The sequence below is a fragment of the Aptenodytes patagonicus genome, chromosome 14 (genome assembly GCF_965638725.1).
Source record: "Aptenodytes patagonicus chromosome 14, bAptPat1.pri.cur, whole genome shotgun sequence".
Lineage (NCBI taxonomy): Eukaryota > Metazoa > Chordata > Aves > Sphenisciformes > Spheniscidae > Aptenodytes > Aptenodytes patagonicus.
The window spans coordinates 110,330-131,194 of NC_134962.1; the positions used below are offsets into that span (position 1 = coordinate 110,330).

Consider the following 20,865-nt stretch of genomic DNA (forward strand, 5'->3'; position numbering starts at 1 on the left):
TAGAGTGGGCAGGGCTCACACCAGAAGAACAGCTCTGTAGCTTCCTCCAGGGCCCAAGTCAAGATGCCACACCAAATAGCTACAGAGAAACTATGCACATGTATTATGAATGCCAAACTATAAAGAAAAATTATTAAAAGCAGAGGCAGCCATTAAACACTTCTCTTTACCTAACAGAAGTCCGTGACACACAGGTGACTGCATAACAATGCCCTCTCAGTGGGATGTATTGCTTCTTATATAAGAAATGCATATTATAGGTAACCATGTCAGGAACAGATAATGAGAACGTCATAACTCTGTATGCTTCCAAGAAGGAATGAATTATATGCAGTTATGTGAAAGATCTTCAGGCAGTACCTGCCTTAAAAAAAAAAAAAGTGGTTTATGCTATGCAAAGTCGTGATGCTACTGAGTGACAGTAACACTAAGATATTACAAATCTTATTAGATCACTCCATGTCCTATACATCCATGTTGTATGATACATATATTTGTCTATACCTGCCCTCTGTGCATACAGTCTCCAAAAACCTAAACTGACACAAACCAAACCATCCAAAATTAAGTTTCTTCTGTCTGCTTAAGGCTGTATTTCCTTCATTAGATCCAATTTGGGATGTTTTCCTTTCTTAGTGGTTAAGACACCAGGGTACTGTTTATCATCTTTCCTCAACCATTCACCAGTTTTAAATAAGCATAATTAGATTCAAGATTGTGCAATTAAAGCAGTCATAAGTAGATGCTCACGTAGGACATTACTACAAAAACAGTAACTAGCAACCACAGGTCACACCCAGGTTGTATAAACTCTAGCTTATGTAGTGAAGTTAAGAGTCCTAAGCCTTTTGTTACTCATGCTGGTGGAAGAGGATCCCGAATGTTCTTGCACACTTTTGTATCCGTAACCTGAACTACGCACAACTGTGGAAAAGAAGAAAGAAACCTTATGGCAGGTAAGTTAAAAACAGCCTGATTGCTCCAGACATTGCTCTTCCAATACAGGTAAGTGGCATTTGCTGAGGAAACAGGATAAATTACCATCTAGTTGTTCTCTTGGCAATTTAGCCCTTTTTAGGTTAAATGCATTTATGGGTTATTCTACTAGAACTGATTTTCTTTTTTTTTTTTTTTTTTTTTAATATCATGGGTCTTGAACATATTCTTTTTTCCTGTAACACAGAAAAATAGAGTAAGAAAATCTTTTTCTATCATATACATTAACTACTCTATACAGTGCTTTTGCAGCCACCTAATCAAAACTGTTGGCTAGTGATTTGGGCATCAAACTGCCACATAGAAGTCCCAGGCTCTAATCCCTCTCTGATATCGAACTGATGTCTGGCCTCAGACAGGTCACTTGATGGCCTCTGGACTCCCATGTTCACCTCCCTACAGAGTGGCTATATTAGCCTCTGTGCTACTTTGTCAAAGTGCAATCCCAGTATCTATGTATTATATTGCACTTGCTCTCACTCTCATGCTGACTAGAAAGATAGTTAGAAAGATGTGTCATATAATACAACACACACACACACACACACACACACACACAGAGTCTATCTCCAATTTAGCCTAAGGATTTTTTTCTGTTATAGCTTCAGCTTTCTGTCAGAGGCAACAAGAACCCTGCGTGCATAATGATCAGCATTTTCAGCAGTGATCACCGATTCTGCAGGCTTTTGCTTATGAGTATGCTCCCAATGTCTATCCATTAGAAGATAAACACTTACCAAACAAATTTTTAGAAGTTTGTCCAATTGTACATTGACAGGATTATTGAAAATGTTTTTCCAACAGAGAGATACTGAAAGCAGAACAAGAAATTATAAGATTTAAATTGAAACGGTGAAGATCAAAACAAGGAGAAATTTGAAGTACACACGGACAAAAGACTGGTATCAGGTTTTATTGTGCTCTTGCCCCACATAGAAACCATTTTTTGCTGATCTCCTGCACATATTCACTAGAAACTCCTGTGTAACTGTGGACTTAGCAAGGCAAACCAAACTATTAATGCAGTAAATTCTTAGAGCTAACCAATGCTAGCCACTGCCTTCTTTATCTTTCCTACTGCTCCAGGTGTCCCCTCTTACTCTGTTGTACATCTTGCCTTTGCCTGTGACATTCCACTCTGAAAGTCTTAGCAGCACTGTTTAGGTCCTTAAACGTCAGAGTCCCACTAGTATCAAACCCATGGCTTGGTTGCTATTAAAACCTGTATGTCCTACATTTTTATTTGCAGACATGCAAAATGCTCTTAGTTATCTGCATCACTGTACAACTAATGACGCGCACGCTCCCCGCCCCCAAGAGCCTGGACATTTAACTTGCACAGTTCAGGATACACAGTGGTAGGATATACATGGGTAAAGTGTTGCAAGGCTAACTTCTTTTCAAACTCTGAGCCCAAGTGCCCTTCAGAAACATGTTCTAATTCACTCTTAAATTAGAGGACTTGACGTTAGGAATGCTGTTTTCTGTAGGTCCTTTTCAATTAAACATATTTAAGTCAGGAAAATAAAGTGATGATTGATGATGCATGAAACTTTCTAGACATTTACATCACATGACTCAAACATCACACTCCTATCAATGGAATTTTTTTTCTCCAGGTGACCTATCTGAAACAAGACCCTTCACTTAACTGAAAATACTCAAACATGTTTATGCACACAAACTACAAGAAAGCAACTTGCTCCAGGCCCTTACTGCAGCCTCAGAACTGCATGTGCACATTCATGTTTCTTCCAAAAAGCTGAAAAATGAGTATAATTACTACTACATCAAGACTTCACAGAATATAATTCTGTGCTGCAAACACAGCAGAAAACTCAAATCCCACCCTCTCTATTTCTATAGTAGAACCCTATGGATTCCCTCAGAAAGAACCTCATTCCAAGTGATGCAAGGTGGTGCTAAACCAAGTCCTGTATCTTAGTTCAGTGAAATGATGGAAGTGTTGCTTACAGCACCATTAGCCTGCAAAGGGTTAACATGCTCTAGTCGTGGCAGGAAATTTCCTTCAAGTGAAATTGCTCTGGAATATCATATTGGGGAAGGGCACTTCTCAAACACGTGTTCATAGAGGGATCTGTATTTTTTCTGCTTTGTTTTTGTTTGTTGGTTTTTTGTTGTTGGTTTTTTAATTGATTGAGGAACAAGAAAGGTTGAAAGCTTTTGTAATCTGTGCTTCAGTGTCCCATTTTCAATGTTGGGCAACCTATCATGATACAATACAGCAATCCATAGCACTGCCTCAAGATACGCCACTCCTAATCCTACCATCTGTCCTCCACTGGTTATCTTTTTCCAACAGAGTGTGAAATAACACCCAGCTTCAAGCAACAAGACTGTAAATTAACTGAGATACAAGATACATGAGAATATAATGTGCAAGTTCGATAATGAAGATACTAGCCTTTTATTCATCATCTGTCATACCGTGTTTCCAGGATCAGGCATGCACTTGCTCATGAGAGTTTTAATACTTCTTTCTGTACATCTGTAAAGCATTCTGGGAACTAGAGATCCCCACAGAAAAAGAGCAGGAACATGGTGGAATAGAACAGTCTCCTCAAACTTTAACAAAGTCTTGCCTAAATACAATAGGGTTTTGATTTTTTTTTTTAAATCAAAGATGAATTCTCTGAATGGGTGTTTTTTTCTGTCTCTGAAAGATGCCTGCAGAAAAGATATTTTAGCTGTTCCTCTAAGTTGTTGTTTATTTTGCAATTTTTAATAATGACAGTCGATTTTTCTGTTTTTCTAGAGCATATAACTCCAGCTATATATAAATATAATAAAATTATTACATTAGACAAGCTGAAAAGATGTACAAGTTTGAAGGAGCAATGTTTTTAATTAATTTGCCTTGTGTCTTTCTAGCCCTGAAAATAGCAAATGTCAATTGGCAATCCAAACTAAATAAAGCTGCACACCACACCTCTGATTACAGCAGCACAGAAGCAATCTTCAGGAGAGGACAGGCCTTCAACATCACTCTGAACCTCCAAACAACGGTGCAGTCTGGGGACAACTTCACCTTTATTGCAAGCACAGGTAATTTCCCCGTGGCACTCAGCTCATATCCAAGTCACTCCAGCTCCAAAACACTAGTGCCTTACAACTCTATGTGGTCCATTCCTGAATCATTAAGCTTTGTCCTGTATCATTCAGGATTCATTGTCCTTTTAGGCTTAGGAGCTCCCATTTTAAAGTTCAATCTGTACCTTAAGGCAATAGACAGTTAAAGTAATAATTAATAGAAAGGTATGGGCTATCCTCATTCTAAAAACAAGCCTATGTCTCTGCTCCTAAGGACCTACCTGTAATACTGCAAGTTGTCTTCATTCTGTGGTCCCTGAACATTTTGCGACTCTACCTCTCACAGACCATCATCCCCCATTTGTGTCCTTTCCTGACTTTCTACTTCACCTGTTTAAACTCCCCTTGATTAACTTAATGTTAACAGTCTACACATGACCCCATTCATAAGACTCCTATCTGTATCTTCTCAAAAGGCTTCTCCAAAAAATTCTCAAGGCAGCTGCTAACTCTCAATGAAATGTGTATTAAAATGTGTGGCCCATCCTGCCTACATATTTTTGAACTGCCAGGTTTTCAGGACAGCAGGCTTGCCTCCTCACTTGTCTAGAATGATTATGGGCGTACTCACCTTTACTGGGTCGTGCACGTAACATAGAGGGCTGCATAGTACGATTCTATGGATTGGAGCGCAGCTAGTTTACATTGAGTAAGCATTTTATCTGATAAGCCACAATCTTTCAATGTAGTCATTAAAAAAAAATATGGAATTGAGATCATCACTGACCCCAAGTTTTGTCACCCACAACTGTCATTCAGAATTGCTGTCCCTGTTCCCTCTGGCAGGACCATCTCCAGCAGAATCACAGCAGACCAAGGCCATATTTAACCTTTCTGAGGAGGGTGCCAGTGGCTGGAATGCAACCCAAGAGCCCAGTGAGCCTGGCTGCATGAACTTCACAATATTCAGCCCAGCCAATGCTGTCATTGGACGATACAAACTCAAACTCCAGATTGTTTCTGGGAACAAGGTCTCTTCAATACTCCTGGGCCAGTTTGTGCTACTCTTCAATCCTTGGTGTCCAAGTATGTTTTGATGTATCATGTCCTTCAAATAACTCATTGTCTCAGTCAGGAAAGCTGGGTGTCACAGTAAAGCACGTACCTGACAGTCACAGCTACAGAAAGATTTTTTTTTTTGCTCAACATCAAGTATCAAGTTTTTGCCCCTTCTTCAGTGCTGCAATGCATCAAAGATCCAGCCTCTTGCTTGTAGAATAAGAAATCAGAGGCAGGAAATATTCCAAATATTTATTCTATAATTTTTTCCCTCTGATGCTTGTGTTTAGTTGTAAACCAAGCAATATCTACCAGTAAGACACATGCTGAGATTAGTGAAGGGACAGGAGCATAGTCAGTTCCCCTTAAAGGAACTTCATGCTTATTATATTATCTCCCTAAATGATTACAAAGGTATAGCAGAGAGTCCTAAGCCCGAATGCACAGGCAGCCTGACCTGTTCCCTAGAACTCCCCTTGAAGTGAGATTTTCAGTTACAGCAAAACAACTTTCCTTTCAGCCAGCATGTCTCATTCTGCTTGTAGATGATGATGTCTATATGGCTAATGAAAAGGAGCGACAGGAGTATGTCCTGAATGATAGCGGAATCATATTTCAGGGACTGGAAAAATATATTCAACAAGAAGCTTGGAACTATGGACAGGTAAACAGCATCACCTATTCCAGAACTTTGAAAATAAGAACAGTGGGTAAATAGGCTCTTGAGGAGAGAGAATCATTATCTCATAGTGTAAGAGTTCAGTATTCCTCTCTCGCTTATGATTTTCTTGCAGATATATGTCTCACATCAATAAATACAGCAGCATCAGGATCATTTCCCCTGTCTGGCATGTGCTAATACAGAAATAAAAGAAACAAAGCACAATTTAAGTTGGTTTTTGCCTATTACACAAACTGGTGAAATTAACTTGTTTCTTGACCCTTGTAAAGGGCAAAGGAAGCCATTCCAGTATTAACCTCTAGGTATTGTGAGGCTAGTACATCTAAATATTTACACAGTTGGTTCAGTAATGGGGCACTAAAAGGATATCCCAAATCTACTCAACTGAAACAACTCAAGTTGGAATTTTTGAAAATCAGTTTGGCCTTCTAAGCATAACTGCTACAAATACAGTCATAACTATAGCCCATCTGTAGTCACATAGCTATCCTGCAACTTGTTGGATCAGTCAAAACCATTCTGGACCACTTCATGCCTTACAACTGCACCAGCAGTTGCACAGACAGCAGTTCTATTGATCCTCCTGATCACTGTGGCTACTTTTACACTAATAAATGAAACAAGGCCAGATCTGCTTTCTGTCTCAGAGGTCAAATGGCATCCTTGCCTGACCATATCCATACAGCATAGCACTTTGGCATTGTCTGGGCCCAACACAGTGTCTCTGTGACCCTAATTCACAATAATTATTTTTGTGGGTTTCTTTCAGTTCAGATCATCTGATATAAGGTGAAGGCAGCCCATCAGAATGAAGCTTTCGTAACAGAAGGGTACCTGTAGGGGCATGACAGGATGTGGGAGGGTGCGAAGCCTGCTGAGCCAGACCTGGAGTGGTCTTGTCCGTTCCACCAGGCCACGTAATGTCTTCGTGAATGCTAGTAGCTATGGCCCCAAAACATGCTCATAAACATGCTGTCTTTAAAATACTATGGAGAGTCAGCAGCCTAGTGCTTATGCTTCCTTCTTGGCCCTATTTTCTTTAACAGTACAGTACAGAAAATGCCTGTATTACCAACATCATCCTGTTGTGCTAGGAGAAGGAAAATAGGTGGGGAGTTTACCCTTGGGTTTATTTATTAAATTAGTCTTTAATATATTGCTTGTTTTGATTTCAGTTTGAAGAGGATATCCTTAATATCTCTCTGGCTGTACTGGATCGAAGCCTGAACCACCGCCAAGATCCAGCTGTTGATGTATCCAATCGAAACAATCCTATCTATGTGAGCAGGGTTATCAGTGCTATGGTAAAGTGATCAATTAGTTACAGCTGTACAATGCACCTACTAACAAAACCCCCAATACTTCATTGTGAATGCCTCAATGTTTTATAGGAGTAGCTAACTTTTCTGCAAAAAATAGCTACAGAAGAGGTAAAATGGAGATTTATTCCCAAGGAAAAATACCCCAGAAGTTTAATTTACCTTCTTCCCAAAAGTTTGCTCATAACTGAAGGAATGTTTCCAAGAACTTTTGAATCTCAGATGTATTTTCCTAACAGATTTTCAGTCCATTAGATCTCTTCACTAATTTGGAAAGCCTGTGTCCATTCTGAAATAATTTGCTAAGTTTTTCAAACACCAAGGGAGGCATGAAATATTTTGGAAAACCAGTGTTGGTATGGCTGCATTTAATGTGTGTATTTAGTATTCTTCACTTAAGGGGGATTCATTCAGTGAGGCCTGTATGCATTTCCTTCAACAAATAGTTACATCTTCTCAACACCACCCCATCCTTACAAACATATAAACGCACAACTAGGCAACTGAAAAGTTTTCAATTTTATAAATAATACATGCCTTACCACATTCCTTACCTGAGATTCCTCCTTTATAGCTGTGATCCTTTTCACCCTTTTAGACAGCACTCACTTTAGGCAATTTCAACTTCAACATGGAGTAAATAACTCTACTTAGATGTACAAAATTACTAAAAGTATGAATACTTAAGAAAAAAAAAAAATCATTAAAAAAGAACTTACGTTTTCTGTACAACCATACCTGACACTTAAATGGGCCTCTAAAATGGATGTGCACAAATATATGCAAGCACATCTAACAAGGTTGATCAAGCTATATGTACTATATGCACATTTGCAATAAATGCACATTCAGAGAAAATATGTACTTCTTGAGGCTTCCATATAAATCACTTGAGAATGTGAACCAATACTGAATACACAGTGTAAGAGTATAATGACATACAAGGAGGCGAAATTAATCAATGAAACAGTGAAAATTTAAATAGGCTGGCAGTCAGTACATTTGGGAACATTTGTACTGAAATGCAAGGCAGTTTTGAATCATCAGACTCTACAATCTGATCTGGGTTTGATCCAATTGTTGCACTTGAGCAGACAAAATTCTATCTAAGATTCAAATACTATGTCCCACCACTCAGCCAATGAGAACAGTGGTGCAAACAGGGTCATTTCTGCCTATTTCCCTCTCTCCCTTCTTCTGTAAATATTTTAATTCTCTCATGAGAAGGACTCTTTCAGGTTAACAGCAATGATGAAAAAGGAGTAGTGGAGGGGAAGTGGAATGGAAAGTACTACTCAGGAACCAACCCCTTGCAGTGGAGTGGAAGCGTGACCATCCTTCGAAAGTGGTACAGAGGGAGATACAAACCTGTCCGGTATGGCCAGTGCTGGGTCTTTGCAGGAGTAATGTGCACAGGTATACATGAAGGGATGAGGAATGCTATTAGAAAGGAAGCTTACTAGAATTTCTGTAGTTTTAACTTTGTGATGTTATTGTTGAAGCTGTTTCAGCTTTGACAAAGAGAGTGAAGAACCTATGCTCTCCATGCATGAAGGGTTATTTTCTTCTATTTTAAACAGCTGTAGGTTGTAATACTGCACCCCAGTTTTGTGAGTCATCAAACAAAATGCAAAGCTGTTTGCCAGGCTGGGCTGGTGAAAAGAGCAAGGTTTCCTGTTTCAGAGCTAGGATTCAAAGAAAACCAGTGCTTTTTAAGTCTGTCTCCTCACAATGCTAGTTTTCTACTGTTGTGACTTACCTACTGGTGACACAAAACCAAATCACAATTCTGAGGACCCGTAAAGGGAGCTACAAGTTGGGAAAAGCATTTCATCCTAGCAGTTTCCATTCAGAGCTGCTCTGAGAAAAGCATTTCATCCTAGCAGTTTCCATTCAGAGCTGCTCTGGGACGAGTCACTTCGGGGAAAATACAAAGGAAAAATAATGCAATCAAGAGGTATGTCTCAGAGAAGAAGAGGAAAAAGAAGCAGGTAACAGAGAAACAAACAGGGAGAAAATGGGAGAGAGAACAGGATGAAGAATGAAAGATTAAAATAAATGGGTGAATCTAACTCTTCTTAAAAAGAACATGGCAGCTAAGAACGTCGTGAGTGGAACTGTCTTCTAAGCAATTGTGCACAATGACTGTGACTTGCATCATATCTGAGAGGGAAGTTTCTGAAGGTTTTCCCACTGAAAACATATACACTAGACTGCTTTGCCAAGAAAAACTTTCTAAATCCTTTCTAAATGTCTGTAAAATAGGTTTACAGCACTTTTACGGTATTCTATATTGCAGTTCTGAGATCCTTGGGAATACCTACTCGTGTTATTACAAACTTCAACTCTGCTCATGACAGGAATATAAATCTGAGTATTGATAAGTACGTTGACATTTCCGGAAAGACCCTGCACTTGACCGAAGACAGTGTGTGGTAAATATATTTTTGTTCTTAAAATTTCTTCCATTATATTCTCCTCTAATTAAAAGATCTAGAATCATGCTCCTGAAAAACATCCCCAACCTCATGCTCCCAGTGATCTAAAACCCCATACCAAAGAATCAACAGAGCGAGTGTTCAGAAATGCAGTATGTAGTCAGTTTCATCATTCTGAAGAATTAACAGAGGAGATAATTTGTACCATTGCTATTCAACATATAATTTGAAAATTTAACTGCTAATTTTGTCTCTACTGTATGAAAGTTTAAATTTTGATTAACCTCTTGCCCAAAAATGATATCAGCTTGTCCCTCAATTCTTAGAGCAGAGCACTCTCAGAAGCCCTAAGTTTTAGACCCAGCTCCTGTGCTGTCTCAGTCTTTCATGATTACCATTATACATCCCTTGCACAATACTGAGAGGTTACTAAAGTAAAGGTAGTATGTTTAATGCAGCTGAGAAAAATTCCATCCCATCTCTTAGGAAGAACAAGCTATTTCTTTCACCTCAGAGAAGCTGTTAAAAATTATGCTTTTGACAAACAAGTGCACAGAAACTATCACACTGTGCATGTGTGTTGTACTGCATGCATCAGTGTTTCAGTCAGCAAGCACCCCATACCATGTCGACTGAATGGGACAAGGGTGACATTAAGTAGAAAGCAACTGTGAATTAAAATACCAACAGATAGCAATGTGTGCAGGAGACCTTTGGCTGTACAGTATGTTTTTATGGAATGTCCAGAACTGAATACTTAACTCTGCAATGAATTATTTTCCTTTTAACATTTTTTTTTGTAACATCCCAACATTTCTCAGAGATCTGAACACAAAAAGCTGGCAAAGAAGGGGAAAGCGGTACTCAAGAAAGGAATCAGCAGCTGGTCTCTCCACAGAGGAGTTTTCATTCACTCAACTAGGGTTATTTCTTGCATTGCACCAGAAATGTATCAAATCTTTCAATATAAAATAAATTGTATGAATCAGGGATTCCCTATTCTACCTCCCTTACAGGAATTTCCATGTCTGGAATGAAAGCTGGTTCATTAGAAGAGATCTTGGCTCTTTTTATGATGGATGGCAGGTTCTGGATGCAACACCCCAGGAAAGAAGCAAAGGTAACACTGTGGTAAATATAAAAAGCTGTAGATATTGTTACTCCTAAAGATTGCTGCTGAAATTTCAGGACAACTCTCTTCTATCTACTCCCTGTAGATGTAGCATTAATTCAGGTGCACAAGAAAAGCAATACCCACATCAGACTCCAGTAGGTTGCTTTTCTGTCAGCCTCTGGATTGCCTACCAGCATGCAAATTCTTACTTTTTTTGATCCTCTGCCTCCACAAAAGCCAGCACATCTTAAGTTCGCTTATCTCACCCTAGCTTGTCTTAGCTCCTAACATTACACAGATTCATAAAATGTCAAATAATAGCTAAGGTTGGAAGGGACCTTTAGAGTTTGTTTACTCCAACCCCCTGCTCAGCACAGGGTCAATTAGAACAGGTTTCTCAGGGCTGTGTCCCAGTTGGATTTTGAATATTTCATAGGATGGAGACTCTCTGGGAAAACTGTTGCAGAGTTTGGCCACCCTCATAGAAAAAGTTTTTTTCTTATGTTTAAATGGAATTTTCTGTGTTTCAATTTGTGCCCGCTGCCACTTGTCCTTTCACTGGCTATCACCGAGGAGAATCTGATTCTGTCCTCTTTACACCTTCCCATCAGATATTTATACACATTGGTAAGATTCCCCCTGAGCCTTCCCTTCTCCAGGTTGAACAGTTCCGGTTCTCATCTCTTAATCATTTTTCTGGCCCTTTGCAGCATTTGCTCCCATATGTCCATATCTTTCTTGTACAAGGAGCCCAGAACTGGACACGGCACTCCAGATGTGCTCACCAGTGCTGCGTAGAAGGAAAGGATCATGTCCCTTGACCTGCTGGCAATGGTCTTCCTGATGCAGCCTTGGATGTTGGCCTTCCTTGCTGCAAGGGCACATTGCTGGCATTAGACACATTTGCTGGCTTGCATTGGGCAGATTTAGCAGCAAAACAAACTAAAAACCCTTTTAGTAAGATGCTAAGTAAAGATTTTAGAGCTTATAGTCACAGGGTTGAACCAAAGAGCTTACAACAGAAAATAAAATATGCCCCATGACTCTACCCTATATAGAGGGGTAGGAGTGACTACCTCTCCCTCTCAGCATGAGGATTTGTGTTCTTTCACAATAGGCAGTCACTTAACTTCTCCCTGTCTCTAATATAGGCATATATCAGTGTGGTCCTGCCTCCACCAGAGCCATTAAAGAAGGGGATGTGAACCTGGATTATGACAGCTCATTTGTGTTTGCAGCAGTGAATGCTGACTACGTTACTTGGATTTGCTATAGCAACAAAAGAAAAGAGAGAATTTATTCTGATACTAGGAAGATTGGAAAATTTATCAGCACCAAAGCAGTGGGCACCAACTCCCGTGTGGATGTCACTGCTAATTACAAATATCCAGAAGGTAAATTCTTTGTTACAGTTGTCTTGCCACTGATGTTCAGAAGTTAAAAGAATTTAGGCCTTCGTTGGATCGAGCACTGACTTAATTTCTTTACTTCTTCTGGAGCAAAGTAATTGTGAATTTTCAAAGTCTTAGGGCTCATTGTCAGCTGATAGTGATTCAATATGGCCTTTGTGGCCCTTGATGAAATACTAATGTATTCAATACAAAGTCAAAGCTACTTCTGTAAAACATTCTGTCCCAGCTGTTCTGATCAGCTGGTGAGAATATTTCTGTTATGACATGCAGCAATAGCCATTCTGGAGAGTTGTTTGGGGACAGTTTCTGCAAAATGATTTTCCACCCTTCTTAATTTCAGAGGAGATGCCAATTGCCCCAGCTTATGCAGAACTGAGCTCTCCCAGGAGTTATCTTTCTACTGCTCACAGCTTCTAAGAGGTGCCCATGAACAGCCAGCTAAAGCTGACAGGCAGGTTTTACTTTCCAGCCTTCATGGCCATGTATATTCATTTGCTTTTGTGTCAAAATTAGCATTTAGGTTAGACCTCACTTTCTCCTCTTGTGTATCTTTGCCCTCCTCAGCTTTCCTAAACTCTATTTACTGAGAGCAATTATGGCTCCATTGCACTATATCCAGTATGCGTGAGATCTCTGACCATGCTATCTTTCAAAGCAGGATCCTTGAAAGAAAGGCAGGTGTATAAAAAAGCACTGAAGCTGCTTCGTGTGAGAAGCACTGGAAAAACAACCAAAATTACAAGACCTAGAAGACGATCTTCAGCAGCATGGAGACAAAATATGACACAGCCTGCACAAAAACCCAGTATCTCAGGGAAGCTGATCCTTGATGCATCTCCGATAATTGGCCAGGATATCCTCCTTACCTTGGCACTCAGGAACTTGATCTCAGATTTCAAGACCATAAAGGTTAAACTGAGGGCTTCAGCCATTCTCTACACAAGAAAACCAAAGGCAGAGATTTTGCAGTTGTCTAGGTCTATTAAACTTGGATCTGAAGAAGGTAATTTTAATTTTATTACAGGTTAGGACAAGACATAGCTTTGGTTTGTGGCCAAATCACATAGAAATAATGAATGGCTCAAGAAGTGCATGACCTGCAAACAGTTGGAGGTTAAGGCTATTCAGGGGAAGAGAAACATATATATTTGCCCTATCTTAAGCATTTGCTTTTGGGCACTGACATAAAGGATACTGAGCTGGGTGACCTTTTGTCTGACCCAGCACAGCCACTATTAATTCTACATTATGACCTTTTTTTCTAAGAGAGAACTAAGAGACATACACCAGAGACTACTCGGCTACCAGCTCCCCATAAGCAAACTATAAAGACAGATTAAAGGGGGAAACGTAAGCCTACATCTTTTGCAGCAGTAGGACAGTAACTATAGACTGCTGCAAGAGCTACACTACCTGCAGATAGTGGCCTTTGCCCTTTATAGGGACAGTGCTGAAAAATGAGACGTGTAGCACAGATGAATATAACTACCCTCTCAAGCTAATACACAACACATAACTCTTTGCACTGTTCCAGCAGTAGATGAACATTTTTTCTCAATATACTGAGATCCATTGCCTTCCTCACTGGCACAGAGACTCTGACTGTGCACCCTCTTTAAGGCAAAGGCTGAACAGCTGCATCAGCAAGGGCATTTAAATCAACCCATCATTTCACTTCTGCCTTCTTTGCAAGGAAGGAGCATTAAATGCCCAGATTCAGATACATGAAAAAAACACTAGCAGGGGTTGCCACTTATATCCATTCTCAGAACTGTCCAGCTACCAAACTGTACCTGATCATTTAGTGTTTGATGTGAATGTAAGTAGAAGTCACCTATGAGCATCATTCCTGTCTATTGGCTGTCAACACCCACAAATGGACAGCCCCAGGGCGATAGCATCCTTGTTCCTTAAATTACAGATATATTACAGATAGCTGGTACTTAGACACAGAAAAAAGAAGAGAGGGAAATTCTGGTTCTATTTCCATTCCAGTGAAAGAGATTTCATTCAAGATCTCCTATTCCCAGTACAAAAACTCTCTGATGGATGACAGGAAGATCCTAGTGACTGCTGTGTGTGACACCAAACAGGAAGCCTCGCTTCTAGTGGAGAAGGATATTGTACTTCAGGATCCTTTTCTCACCATCAAGGTAAAAGCTAGTCCCCTTTGTGTCCCTAGAGAGACGTGTTGAGAAGAAGCAACTAGAATCCTTACTCCATCTTCTCCTCGTGGGAAGGAGTGCGGAAAGTGGAATCATGCCTGAGGGTGATTTGATCTTGTTGCTCTAGTAATAGGCCACATGACACAAGTGAAATGAAATACACTAAGAAAAAGCAAACCTTTCCAAGGCATAGCTGTGCTATGGTATTCTTGCCAGTGCTTGTTGACATGGCACTGATAAAGTTCTCAGTGTTACGGGGGTTACAAGGTAAGATTATCTCGAGAGACAGACAGACAGACAGAGAGAAACAGAGAGACAGAGAGATCTAGTCCATATCTAGGCCTCCGCTTTTGTCAGGGAAGTCTGATCATTCTCTTCCAGTTTATTTAGGAAGCCTGACTTTTACCAAAGACATCTTCACTGACTAGCTGATAATGCCTGGGGCTGTGAGGCTCGTTATTACTAATACTCAAGGAAGTTCTTTCACCTTATTAGGAAAAGTGGCACTTTTCACCTTCTGTAATGTCTTCCCAAATGATTAATAATTAGAACCAGAGGCTTTTTTTTCCCCACTTAAGACTGACTTCTGACAAATGTTGTACAATGGGTAAAAAGCAATTCTTAGTCTACAGGAAAGACCACGCATTATGTCTGCTTGGGGACAGTCCTGGGTTTGCATGGCCCATCACATCCACATAAACCAGCTTAACTTGTTTTGGACAGTTCAGCACATTCACATGCTGTATCAGACATGGGATGAAATGCTATCTGCCTACTGTACTGTAAACAACATAGAGGGAGTATGATAATTCACAGAGTCTTTCAGAGCCTCCAGACTAGATTAGCCATCCCAAACCACTCTGTCAGTAGCAAACAGGAAAAGCAAGATTACACACAGGAATAAAAAGTTTGGATTTTTGTAGGTCTGGCGATTTCCGAATACCAAGTTATAGTGAGACTTTGTAAAAAGCCTTCTGTGCTGTATCATGCAAATAACAGAGTCAGCTTATATAGGGCAGGCACCTGAATTAAATTACTTCAATTCAGTGACTACATTTCAAGAAGGGTTTATGTTTCCGTGGATTGAAACTTCTGTGTAAACATACAGTCAATAATAGAGAAATGCAATTGGGGTGCTGGACTTCTCCATTATGTTGATTAATATTACATTATCTACAAAGATAACCAAATATGCCAATTCCACTTTATCTCAGTCAAAATAAGGTAATTAATGTTTATTTGCTACTTGGCATTCTATTTTTTTTGCCCGAGATGCCACAATTCACCTCTGTCTCACACCTCCAATGTTTTCTAATCCAAAACCTTTCATTCAGCCTAACTAAAGCTAATTTGACTTAAGATGCCTACAGTAGTTAGCCATACATGCCAAGTTAATACTTGTATTCTCATTCTGTTCTCACTGTGATAAATATCATACACTGTGTTACACATAACACCATACACTGACCTAGTTAAAAAGCTGGGACTAAATGGTAGATTCTACAGTAGTGTGTTCTTTCTCAGCCACACTGGATGGCTGATTCAAGCCTGAACTCTGATGCCCAAAAATATGTACATGTATTAATTCCTGGCTTGTTCCTGTCCAGGAGATCCTAACAGGGTAAGTGGTTTGCAATGGGAATGAAAAGAGAAAACCATGAGGAAGAAGTGAGAATAATGCCATGGCTGAGCAGAATGTTTTCTCTCTCTAGGTCCTTGGTCCAACAGTGGTATACAAGGCTGTTAATGTGCAGGTCACATTTACCAACCCACTGTCTGAAGTGGTGACAGACTGTGTGCTGAGAGCAGAAGGTAGTGGCCTGCTCAAAGAGCAACTCAGAATCAAGTACGTAAATGCTATCTGGTTAATAACTCATTCACTTTGGTGGGAAATCTGGAATAAAAGTGGGGTTTTTAAAAAGATTCTGTCAACCTCATGACTTTTGTTTGCACCAACCTTGGACAAAATACCATCATGTCAGCACTCGCCATATACTAGTTGGAGTTTTTTATACCTCCTTTGCCAAGCTTTGAATTACAGAATGCTCAGGGAGCAGAGATATGGCCTGCTTTTAATGACAGCGTGTAACTCAGAGTGCTGTTGTTAGTGACTGAATTATATAAAGGGCAAAAACTTAAAAATCTTTCTTCTTTTTGTAGTTTGCAAAAGGAAAACCAAACAATCCTTGAAGGGTAAGAGAGAAAGCGATGATAACTTTTTTCCTTCAGATATTAAATTACTAAAGAGCCAGGACATACACTGTAATGAAATGTCTTAAAAATGTGTCCACTGATATCATACCAATAAGAAATTGTTCTCTCATCTCCTCCATGGTTTTTATTTTAAAAACATTTTTAAAAGTCTCCAAAATATTTATGCTGGGGGAGTTAGCACCAAGAAACTGTGAGAGGAAAACAAAAAAAGATAGCAAAAGATGGATAATGATGTGAATCACTAAGGTTTTATTTATATCGAATACAAAGTTCAGGTCTAGATCCTGACCTCGAATCTTAACTTGCCTTACCAGAATCAGTATCGCTCAGCTTCAGTACCTCCTTAGAGCAAAGAGGCCCTTTTCCCACACTCTTTCTATTTCCTGGTGCTACTATCAGTCTCCTTGTGTTGGACAGCCAAGAGTAATTTCTAACTATGGACATAAAATCAACAAGTAATTACATTTACCACACCAAAATACAGCATGAGCATATCTAGAGTACTATAAATGTTGTGAGTGTTGAGGGTAATACATACAGTTGGATTTGAGCTCTTCTAAAGATAACCTTTCTGATCATTCCTCAGGCGCTCAGTACATTTTGACCTCATGATACAACCCCTAATTCTCTATCACAGGTTGAGAACTGCAACTGTTCCACCACATCCATTACAGCTTGATTAGTTCTTCAAGGATAGTGGTGTGGGGGCTGCAAACATGGAAGGTTATGTCCTGTGCTAGGAGCATACAAACACAGCAGCCACTTACTCTGACTCTTCCTTTCCATGCTGTCTTAGATCTGGGGACTCTTAAGAATACATAGCAAGAATTTTTCAGCTGCTTGAACTTAGGAATGTATTCTCTCTTTTAGTGTCGCAAGAATGGCTCCCATGGAGAGCTCAACAGTCCAATTTGAAATCATTCCCTACAAGAGTGGCACCAGGCAGCTTCAGGTGGACTTGGTTTGCATCCATTTTTCAGACATTAAGGGATTTGTGATGCTTGATGTGGCTCCTGCTCAGTGATATCACCTGTACATCAGTTCAGTTTTGTCTCTGTTTATGAGACTGGTGCAGTGTTCATACGTTATTATGACCGGGAGAACAGAAATGTAGACTACTCAGCCAAAGTGAAGTGATGTAATATGAACGGAAATTAATAAAAAGGTACTACACACTATACTGTTTTCATTCTCTAACCTGTTTCATGGACCTTCATGAATAGAATTACTAGTGGAAATAATTATATAATTTAACTTGAAGGAGAGGATCAAGTATGCTGGCTTTCACCATTAGAGCCTGTAGCAATGATAGCAGATACATTTCCAAGGAACACCATTTAAAATCACTGGTTTCGTAAGCTTCATTGAATATAATTTAATTATATTCACTAAATATAAGTTTTATTCAGTAATAGCCAAAGTACTATCCAAGTAGCTGACATAATTCAATTCTAGAATTAAATTTATCATTTAATCTAATTACTAGAAGGAAAATACAGCAATAAGATATGGCAGTGTTACAATAGAACTCTCTTCTTATGACTGGAAAAATGAGAAGCTATTAAATAAATAATACTCTTTAATTCATAGTTTCCCTATTCAGATAATGATTTAATCATGTGATAAATTATAAATAATGAAATATTCGGCAAAGAAAGGACTGGGCATAACAGTACAAAAGCAGATAAAAGAAACATGTCCTTGACTAAGGAGTGGCAAACACTGGAGCATCTGAAATAATAACAGGCTGGAATAGCTGTTCCTGAAAACAGGAATGAAGCAGAACATCATTAAACAGTAAATAGACAATCTGTCATCTGGACTAAGACACATTTATTTACACACACAGCTCCTCACACATGCACCACTGTCTCAAAATGCCCAGAGTTCTTTCTGGATGAACTAAATGAATGAATGAAACTTCTCCAAAGATAAAAGGATAAATCATTACCACAGCCAACCTGACTGAGACCAAACCACATTACATTTCTGTCACTGATACGCTATAGTTAAGCACTATGCTAATTTTCATGTATACACATCTTACAAATTCACCTCCTCATACAGCCTCAGTTATCACTTACTTCAGTTGGCTTTTCCAGGAAAAAAAGAAAAGCATTTGGCTTTTGAGAGGGGGGAAAAAGTATTTAACAAGGAAAATATACTGTAAGAGATGTCTTATAGCCCCTATACTATGGGTTCAACCCCAAATCTTGTTCAATTGGCTACATCTCTACAATCACCCTCTCCCAAAGAAGCTTCTGGATAGTAAATTTGGCATTTTAATGTAAAATTGTATTTGAATCAATTGACATTTTAACAGCAGCTTCCATGAAATTTCTTGTTGGCTAACACTGCGTTCAGGTATGACAAACCCCCAGAGGCAGGAATATACGGAAATTCTCATGCAAGTCACAAAATATTTTGAGGAAATAGAGATGTCACAACAAGTGTACTCAGAAGGAGTGCAGATGCACAAATAAAATCTCCTCTCTTCCAGGAGCATAATGGTTTATCCAAGTCTTAAACCTTCATTGGCTAAAGTCTCCTTCTTCTATCAATCACATATGCAAAAGTATCATTCCTAGTGTTATCTAAGACAATATAATCTTTAGAGATATATTATTTATGTAGTTGCACAGATATACACAGCATTCTTTTAAAAGATGTGGTAAGAAAAAGTCTTTGCCCCAGCTTACTCTTTTTAATGAGCACTAAAAGGAAAATATAAAGAACTTTTATTTTTATGGGTGGTTAGATCTTTAGGGCAGGAGAAATGTTAAGAATTCATAGGAAAAGAGAACATTGAACTCAATAAATCATTCTGTTTTCATCTAAACAAAATGCATCTGGTTTCTGTGAGTCTAAGAGAACGTGACTACAACTGGCCCTATGCAGTGGTGGAGCCACAAATGCCAGAATAGCTACCAACAACTCAGAAAAAAGAAAAAAAAAAAAAAAAAGAAAAAAAAGAAGGAAAAAAAGTTAATTTTAAAAGGAGTTTACAGGAGAGGAAAAACTGGCTCCTGTTCCCATTAGGCAGAAAGAGAGAAAAAAATGCAGCTGATGTAATGAATAAGTAAATTTCTCAATACTCTGCTGACTTAGGTTCTCAGTTTCACAAAGTAGCTCCAGAAACAGTTTCAGACAAAGCCAAAACTGATACCTATATTGTTTTGTTTATAGAAATTACCTAAATACTTTCTATTATAACTTTTCTAACTTAAGCACAGCTAAAAGCTTTCAGGACTTATATGTAACTCTGAGGCTGACTGCTATGTTTCATCACATTTTAAATACAAATGATGGACAAGACGAAGGTGCCACTTTGAAAGATTTATTGCAGAAAAAACTGACTGAGCTATCATACTGGCCCACAGCAAAGGACCCCAAACTGTATCCTCTTCATAAGGAACTGCAGCAATTGCCTTGGAGTATATACGAAGCCTTTACTAAGCATAAACACAAGCAATTTCCCGAAGAGAAAATTAATGTATGAGGGGACCCACTTTACAATGCTCTCTGGCTTCGTAATATCCCCTACTAGTCTGAATCTATTCTAGGACTAATAGGCAGTAGTAGTGATCAGAAGCCATAACTAACACAGGCAATCAGTCAATGCATTGGTCCTAATTATGTTGGCATTTTGCATTTTGATAAAATTGGAGTGGTGGCTGGGGGAAAGGTTGGAGGTTTTTACTTTGCTCCAGGTCAGAAACTTGTCACTATACTACCAGGAGAATTGGCCAAACTTGTCTACAAGACCACTTAAGATAAAGCAGCCTATGACATGTATTTTTGTTTTGTACTGGCACTACCTTCAAGGTTGTTACTTGCCTACGCCTGCTGCCACACACTTCACCCAGCCTTTTATCTGTATCTTACAAAACCATTGTATCTACCCTCCTAACTTATGTCAGAGGAAGGTCCACGTGTTTCCTTTCATACAGGTATCATAAAGCAGACAGGAAAAAAACCCTGATTTTTCTGTTTGCAAAGGTAGATACTTTGCAATACTTCCAGAAGTACTCAGAAAGCACAGGATAGGAAGAAAAGGCTCAGGACAATATCATCAGAAGGATGTATGAAAATTCACAATTAACAGTCACACATCCTCATTCCACAAAGCTGCTTAAAGTAGATCATCATCCTCCATGAGGAAGGCATTATGCCACCCATATCTAAAATCCAGTACTGTGTCTATTTATTCCTTGCAGAATTAACAAGCCAAAATAGCAAAGATCTGAATGTTCTTAAGAGACAATTTGACCTTTTCCTCCTGACAACACCTAGCACTGTCCAGCAATGCAGTCCCAACTTCCCCCGGAAAGAATGTTTCACGGACACAAACTGACTCTGTGACACAGATTAAACTGAGGTCTCATTTAAATTTCTTTGATTTAAAGCCAACAAAA

The 20,865-nt window shown here is 39.2% G+C and overlaps 1 protein-coding gene across 1 annotated transcript; it reads left to right on the forward strand.

Moving 5' to 3' along the window:
* Window positions 1-917: 917 nt before the first annotated feature.
* Window positions 918-17,806, forward strand: LOC143166915 (protein-glutamine gamma-glutamyltransferase 6-like). Its single transcript, XM_076351773.1, has 13 exons — window positions 918-956; window positions 3,889-4,062; window positions 4,894-5,133; window positions 5,652-5,770; window positions 6,964-7,092; window positions 8,346-8,523; window positions 9,407-9,542; window positions 10,562-10,665; window positions 11,811-12,053; window positions 12,730-13,074; window positions 14,067-14,224; window positions 15,949-16,082; window positions 17,321-17,806. The coding sequence occupies exons 1-13, from the start codon at window positions 950-952 to the stop codon at window positions 17,472-17,474; spliced, it is 2,121 nt and encodes a 706-aa protein (XP_076207888.1). The 5' UTR covers window positions 918-949; the 3' UTR covers window positions 17,475-17,806.
* Window positions 17,807-20,865: the final 3,059 nt, after the last annotated feature.